Source organism: Mytilus galloprovincialis, chromosome 2 (assembly GCF_965363235.1).
Source record: "Mytilus galloprovincialis chromosome 2, xbMytGall1.hap1.1, whole genome shotgun sequence".
NCBI classification, from domain to species: Eukaryota; Metazoa; Mollusca; class Bivalvia; order Mytilida; family Mytilidae; genus Mytilus; species Mytilus galloprovincialis.
The window spans coordinates 65,147,516-65,155,828 of NC_134839.1; the positions used below are offsets into that span (position 1 = coordinate 65,147,516).

The 8,313-nt window shown below is 32.4% G+C and overlaps 1 protein-coding gene across 1 annotated transcript; it reads left to right on the plus strand.

Moving 5' to 3' along the window:
* The first annotated feature begins 183 nt into the window (after positions 1-183).
* On the plus strand, positions 184-7,037 carry LOC143064127 (large ribosomal subunit protein uL14). The gene is made up of 5 exons (XM_076236716.1): positions 184-248; positions 1,657-1,740; positions 2,480-2,608; positions 3,360-3,473; positions 6,936-7,037. The coding sequence occupies exons 1-5, from the start codon at positions 236-238 to the stop codon at positions 7,016-7,018; spliced, it is 423 nt and encodes a 140-aa protein (XP_076092831.1). The 5' UTR covers positions 184-235; the 3' UTR covers positions 7,019-7,037.
* Positions 7,038-8,313: the final 1,276 nt, after the last annotated feature.

Below are 8,313 nucleotides of genomic sequence, written 5' to 3' on the forward strand. Positions count from 1 at the left end.
TGCATTTTTCACTCAGTCCTCAATTTTCAGCACGTTTTCTTCGACCTTTTTCTTACTTCTGACATTGTTACAATGTTCTAGAAATACTTCAGAGTTCCTTATTTACTCATTAGTCGGCCAAATAATCTTTATATTTATTTACATAGTCCCTAGCTTTTACCGGAAAAATTCTTAACCGGTCCCGTTCCCGAACCATTTATTAGCCTTTTTTTATCTACTTCCTTTTTAATCCAACATGTCGAAAAGAGGTTAACATTTGTTATATTTCTATATTTAATCCACAATCATCTGTCAATCTGTATCTCACATAGTTATGTTCATCTATAATTTAGGAAGATAAATGATTTAACTTGGTCGTTACATAGATATTTTGAAAATCAGACCAATAGCAAAGGATGTTCGGCTTTATTTCTACGGTAGTGTTAGAAGTATAGAAAAACAAATGCATAAACACATACCACAAATTTGACATAAGAATCTATAACTTTTAAAATGTTGTAATAAATACTAAAAATTCATTCAATTGAATTTATAATGTTATAAAACTTCATTCTTCACAATGTTATTCTAGTCCAGTTGCATTACCTTGTGTGTCGCGCACTGTCCCAGGTTAGGGGAGGGTTTGAGCTTAAATCTAGTCTAACCCACCACATTCTGTATGTGCCTTTCTCAAGTCAGGAGCCCAAGTCTAGTTCACTGGTTGTCATTGGTTCATGTCGGTCAATTTTGTTTTTCTTGTGTTTTGTAATAATCAGACAGTTGACGACACTACATAGAGTATGGGGTTTTCTCATTGTTGAAGGACTTATGTTTGCATATAATTGCTTACATCCACTTCATTTAAACTTTGACGTATAGTTGGCAATAATACCACATCTCCTTACTTGTACATTGACATGCATTTGTAGGTTGAAATTTCTCTGATTTATTATGTTATAAGTCATTTAAACATAAATTTATACATGACCGTGGACACCAAAAAAAACATGATAATTGTGCTGATCTCAAATGTGTTTAGGCCTTTGTAAAAGTAGTTTACTGCAGCTTAATATGTGGGATGTAACCAGAAAGCCCGGATTTGGTGATTGATTGGTGTTTTACTTCACCGTACCCAATCCTGTTGAAATATTCTTAAATAAATGCAATCCTGAAAATTTAAACTAAGTTAGAATAAATGTATCCCAATCCAACTACAGACGTAGTACTCTTTTCATTACCACCACAATTCATTACAAAAGTGACCTGAAGAAGGTTAACACTGAAAAGAGAGAGATTTTCTATATATAGGATCTTTTATATCTCAAACATACTAGCATTAAAAATCTTTGATGGGTGGTCTAAACCATTCCAAACTTAATGTGTATGGCAGAGAGCAGGAATAACAATTAACAAGACTGGTTTGAATCAATTGGGATTAAATGAATGCAATCCAGGTGAGCACAGTACACTTCCACAAGACCCCTGAAGCTGTAAACTTTTGAAAAATGATATAAATACATGTACATGTATGTCGTGTTGAAGTAAATTATTTAACCTAAAAACAAAGTATTGCTGTAGATTAAAATACCAAGAAAGATGGATACTCATATATTTTACTGAATAAATATGTTAAGTCTGCATTGTATACTCATTACAATTTATCTATTCCAATTTCAGGAAGAGGAGGTTCCGCAGGAGGAAAGTTCAGGATCTCCTTGGCTTTGCCAGTTGGAGCAGTTATTAATTGTGCCGATAATACAGGTATGAGAACATATAAGGCCTGGTATAAGGAGTAATCCACAAAAGCTACATGTATCAACAGATGTGACAAAATGTTTGATATTTTCATAAAGTATTTCAAGAAATGTGGAGATTTAAAAAACATTTTAGTACAGAAAATATTTTCTTGATGACTAAACTATTGATGTTTACTTCATAAAGATCAAAATAATTGCGTCAAAATATATTAAAAAAAAGTTAGAATAATCAAGTTAATAGTTTGATTCATTTTATTTTTTTTATTTTTAAAGAAATAAGATATAAAATTTAAAAGCAGAGTCAAAACATATTTAAATACTGTACTGTTTTATGCATTTATATCTTTAACATTTTGTTCCATAAATTGAAAATAACCACAGTTTGGCATGTAATAGTGAATTGTGTGACCCCAAGCTTAAGGGCTTTTCAAAATTCACTTGATTTTAAGTTCGTTTTGCATTAGAGAAAAAGGGGTTAAGCAGTAAAATTTTACACCTTGGATAGTGGTAAACACGAACAAAAAAGAACATTTAATCCAGAGTTTTCTCTCCTCTTCTTATTTATGATTTATTAATGCTTTCTTAGCATTATAAGTGCACTCAATTATACCCTTAAGTAATGCCCAAACTTCAAAATGCATCATCCTTCAGAAGGAATAGAAAATTAAATGCTTTTAATGTGACATTGAAATAAAAGTGAAGCTGTTTAACATTGATTCATAATGGATATTGAAATTTTTCAGGAGCCAAGAACCTGTATGTGATTGCTGTCCATGGTATTAAAGGTCGTTTGAATAGAATGCCAGCTGCTGGGGCTGGTGATATGTTTGTAGCCACAGTGAAGAAGGGAAAACCAGAACTTCGTAAAAAAGGTCAGCTCAATAACAGTATTCTTAATTTCTTTAAATGTGACATGTGTTTGGACTCAAATTTAAAGCATGAACTTTCAAATGAAAGTTTAAAACAAAAATTTAGAAAAACTATGGGAATTTGTTAACTTTAAAAAACCTACTGGATTGAAACAGACAAAATTATACCAAACTTAATCACAATCAACCATACATGCTAAAAAAAAAAAAACAAAAACCATTATATATGAGAAATCATGTGTTGATCTGACCATCTTGCAGGAAACAAATAGGATATGATTCTTCTAGAACTACTTTTGATAACCAAAAATGTTAACCATGTTAAACTACTATTCCTGAAAAAAAAAAAATTTACAAATCTTGAAAGAAATGGGCAAATTAACGGCCTCCTTGATTAGAAAAAAAGGACTAAATGTTTGAATACTAACTACCTTCATTTAAAAATGATTGTCGCCAAACTTCATGGAAAACTATATCTTTCAAAAAACTAACACATCTACCGATTAAGATGGATCCAATATATACAGAAAAGTAAATGCACATGAGTTCATATAAAGTTTTTTGTATTCATTCTTTCTTATGCAGGACTTTGTGTGATTAAGTTTACCCATGAGAAATATAAACATTTTTCATATCAAATAACAGAATTTATTTTAAAAATGATTATGTGTGATTAATTTTACCTATTAGAAGTATTAACATTTTTTCATCAAAACTCTGAATTTGTTTTAACAAATCCTCTTTTTACTTTTAGTAATGCCGGCAGTAGTGGTGAGACAAAGGAAACCTGTTCGGAGGAAGGATGGGGTGTTCATTTATTTTGAAGACAATGCGGGGGTCATAGTAAATGTGAAAGGAGAAATGAAAGGTAAAATTTCTGTTTTAAAAAATATGTTATAGTCAACATAATAGTTGTTTTGATATAGATAAAATTGAGAATGGAAATGGGGAATGTGTCAAAGAGACAACAACCCGACCAATTAAAAAACAAAGCTGTTTGTTGACAGGGCTATCCTTTAGATTTTGAAATAACAGTTGTAGGGTTTACTCCACACCTTTAATTAGACCAGGAAAACAAATTTATTTGTAATGAAGCATTCTTAAACTCAGTTTTTAACTGTAAAATCTTTAAAAATCTTTATGCCAAGATGCAGATAAGATACTAAAAAAAATATTGCTTAAATCTTTATCAACTGCTAAACTTTGATATATTTCATTATAACTAAAACTCATTAAACATTTAAAGTAATATCTTTGATTTACACAAGAACTATATGCTAGTGTATATTTAAAGTTTAGTGGCTGTTTGACCTCTCTCTACATGTGAACAGTAGGTCAGAGATGATGAAAATAGTGTAATATAAACTTATTGCAGGTCATAAAACATATCAGAATAATGATAGCTCTAACTCTCTTAAATTCTGGAGTGATCACAAAACCATCCGCTAGCTGCATAAACAAAAATTAATATTTAAAAATGCATTCACTATATATTTCTGATCACAAAAACAAAAAGAAATTGATCTGTTTTATTGAATTTTGTGGAATTTTTTTGCCAATTTTCACATCATAAAAATAAAAATATTATTTTTAAAACAGATATATTTGCCATTGAGTTGTTGTTTTATAGGATAAATTGTTATAATTAGAATTAAATCCAGATTTGAATATTGGCTAGAAATGAGTGACATTATAGGGTCTTAATCTTGAATACTCCTTCATGGTAGAACATGAACCCCTGACAAAGTTCTATCTTGCTGGCCATGTGTAAGACAGAAAAGTCTGCTGCTTGACTGGACACTTGTATATTCAATATCCAAATCATTTTAAAAACAAATCAAATTTACTATTACAATCCCTATTTTGTAGAAGGTGAGACCTTTTACTGTATGAATAAGGAGATGTGATAATATTGCCAATGAGAAAAAAAATCACCAGACACAAAAGAACAAGAATGAATGATACTGGACGTCCTTCAGTCATGAGCAAAACCAATACAGTTAAGATCCAATCATGACTAAAAATTATCAAATGAAAAGAAAAAAATCAGCTGCCTCTTTAATAAGGGCTATTCCAGTAAAATTTACCTAGGTGGGGGGTTATCAACATAATTGTATTCTGGAGGGTGGTGGTCCCGATTTAAATTCATTTCTGTTGGTGGGGGGTTTCTGAATGATAGGTTAAACATATTGTTCCCCCTGTTATGAAGGAAGATTCTCCTGAAAAGGTCATCCGACTGCAAATAAAGTTGGCAGACCACTAATTTTAAGCGTCCGTTTGTGTTCTTGTCAAACCAGTGATCGGGAAGGACGTGCCCCCTGCGCCTATAGCGCATATTGACAAGAAATGGCGCATACAGTGACAAATGTAAGCGCCCACGTGGCGCACGATACTTTTCACTTCGTTTCGAAACGTTTAGATATTGTCAAATGAATTTCCGATCGTGTTCCATGCCGTCTTGTGTGTGTACACAACTGTGTAATGTTCCTCCAATAAAGGAGCACCTATATATTTTTGGGACGTCTCGGATGTTTACCTATGATAATAGAACCATGCGATTTCACGTCTCGGGTGTTTTCCTATTGTAATAATAAAACCATGTGGTCTAACTGATAACCCGAAAAACGTAATTAACCATCATTCATGATATATATTTTTTTTATAAACAACTTTAAATTTGTTAAATTTGGCTAGTACAGACGAGATTTAGCCCTTATAATAATCTCATTTAGTTTAGCTTGCTATTATTTCGATTGAAGAACCCCAAAGACTTTTTAGGAATATAGTTTTTGTCTCCATAAAAGACGCTTAACTGTCCTTGTCATTTTTTGGTCTTTGGCTCATTTTGACATTTTGTAAACATGACTTCTTCAGCGATTTGTTGTTTTGTTCTATGAATTAATGGTACTCTATACTGTTATTCTTGTCACCGTGATGAAGATATAATGATACAAGAAGTGCAGAGGAATTGCCTGAAATGTCCTCTGATACGGAACGTCTGGAATAAGTATGGTATCGACGAAGACCCAAATTTAATGTAAAAAAAACCAACATGAACATGAACAAGGCAACAGTACCAGTTTAAACATTGTAAATAAAGGTTGACTTAAATATTGTTGCGGTTGGAAGAAGTTATTGTATATTCATTGAAATTGAAATGGCAGAATTTGCTGTACTTAAATCTCTTTACTTGCAAAGAATATGTCCTTAATAAGGTGGACTGGCCAATTCTTTGCAATTTTTGTCCCAAATAATATTTTATTGCATACAGTTTATAACAACTTCAAGTACCCTCTCCCTTGTATACCGTCTCCCCACAAAAAAATATGTGTGGGTGACATCCAAACTATGCGGTCCATAAAAAAATATTTATATTTGGCACAGACAATTAGATTTTTATTGCGCATGTTGCATGGGTGGTATTGAAGGAAAAAAATGGCCTAATTTTTGCGGAAAAATATGGCCTTGTTACACAGGAGAGTATATCATCTTCCTCAACATTTGCCTATTGAAAAAATAATGTATATAAGAAATACAAAAAATAAAAAAAGAATTACATTGTGCCTACCAAAAATATCTTATGGCTCAAACTAAACTCTGAAACATAAAATGGTTGGTGCCAACCAGTTTCCCCACCTGAAGAATATGTCGTACCTGAAAATGTTATTGACAGTTTTAAAAATAAAATGGGCCATAATTAAAATCGCATCCCCTTTTTCGGTCACTGTGAGCTATTGCCGTCATGTTGCATCTGTCGTCTGCTGCTCCATAACATTGTTACATGTTTCATTTTATATTTTAATAGTAACATAGCTAGTATAAAAAAGAAGATGTGGTATGATTGCCATTGAGACCAGAGGCGGATTTAGGGGGGGGGGGGGCCAGAGGGCCCCCCCTTTTTGGATGCACTGAAATACATTTGTAGATAAACCAACAAATTTTACATTTATTTGACAGGATGCAACATTTTTGTATACTTTAAAAAACTAGCTAACTTTTATTTTTTTTTCTCTAGGTAGGGGGTCTTGGAAGAAAACACATGTTCTAGGTGGGGGTGTATTTTTTTAATCTTTTCCATAGGTGGGGGGTCAAAAAATAAGTGGCGTTCCACCCCCCCTGGATAATTTTTACTGGAATAGCCCTAATTAAAAAAAAATATGTCCGACAGCCTTTTTAGTACTTGCTTGGGCAGTGGGAAGTTTGAACTTTTTTCTTCACCACAAACATGTGCCTTTATTTAAGGTTCTTAGAAAAGAAGCTGCATATTTATTTCTTCTAGATCATGTTCTATTCATTTAACCTTTTAAAGCTTTTTTGTTTTCTGTTTTAGGTTCAGCCATCACAGGACCTGTTGCAAAAGAATGTGCAGATTTATGGCCCCGTATAGCTTCAAATGCCAGTTCAATATCATAATAAAATACTGTGGACTTCATTGCATTAGTTTTTTCTATATTATTTTATAAATACATGTATGTTGAACTACATTTGTTAAGGCACTGTTGGTATGTCTGAATATTTTATAGTCAAGACACTAGAATATGTGGATCTTTAATCTGTAGTCATCCACAGATCTATTTAAGCAGGGCCTAAGCTTTTGATATACACATATACAGTTGAACCTTGTGTCGAAAACTCAAATGAGTCGAAGTAATTTCTCTCGGTAAAATTCCTGTTTGATCAATGCATAATTACCTCTGATGTGTCGAACGCGATTGATTCGAATACTCGGTTAAGTCGAGTAAACTTTATAGTCCCGTCGAAGTAAAATAATGTTTATTGACCCCGATGTCTCGAACTTTGAAAGTAAAAATTTTCGAAAGATGCAGACCTAAATTAAATGATAAAAATTCAAATCTGATGTATTTCTTATATGTCAACTAATCATTTTCAAAAGAGATTAAAGCTGAGTAAACATACTTGTTTGTATAACAGTTAAAATGACTTGTTTATGGTGACCGCTAATTAACACCTTTGTTGATCATTCAAGCGGAATGTTAGTGTGTTGAACATTTTTCATCTGAGATCAAACGAAACGAATTTAGTTGACCCAAGCCGAGATTAAATGAATCTTTAGATTTAAAACTCATTAATTACTATAGATAAAAGGATTAGGACAATTATAATAAATTAATGATAACTTAATGTAAAGCAGACGACCTCATCAGAGCCGGTTCAGAACTTATTTTGTGCCGTGAGTGATTTCATAATTTATAGTGACTGACCTTTGTAAACATTTGATTTTATTTGTGCATGATTTGAATTTGTACTTGTGTTTTTAATTATTACGAAGGACCAAAAATGGAGATTGAATACACAATCATAATGTGTCTTATCGAGAAATAAAAGGCAAACTGTTCATTGTATCTAGTTTACACAGCGGTGTTAACAAGTGTCTTAAAATCTTAACATTTGAGACGGTAGGAGACTTGTGTCCTTCATACTTTGTATTTAAAATGCCTTGTGCTATGAAGTTTTCATCAAATGTCAATTGTTCTTGACCTCATTTTCATCGTTCAGTGCAAGTGATTTGATAAAAAAAAGTAATTTCAACTTCTCTCTTTGGTAGTAGGATACTGTATAATGCTTTTTGTTGCAGAAAGTTCCACATAGTCGCATATGGATGGTGATCTGACGGCAGCAGCATTAGCTATCTTAAAAGCTTAATATTTTAGAAGGTGGAAGACCAGGATGCCTCGTTCTTAGTATAT

Excerpts from the sequence above, each read along its gene's own strand:
- LOC143064127 (XM_076236716.1), top strand. Across the intron at positions 1,741-2,479 it reads TAATTGTGCCGATAATACAG|GAGCCAAGAACCTGTATGTG; the intron begins GTATGAGAACAT and ends GAAATTTTTCAG. Across the intron at positions 2,609-3,359 it reads ACCAGAACTTCGTAAAAAAG|TAATGCCGGCAGTAGTGGTG; the intron begins GTCAGCTCAATA and ends TTTTACTTTTAG.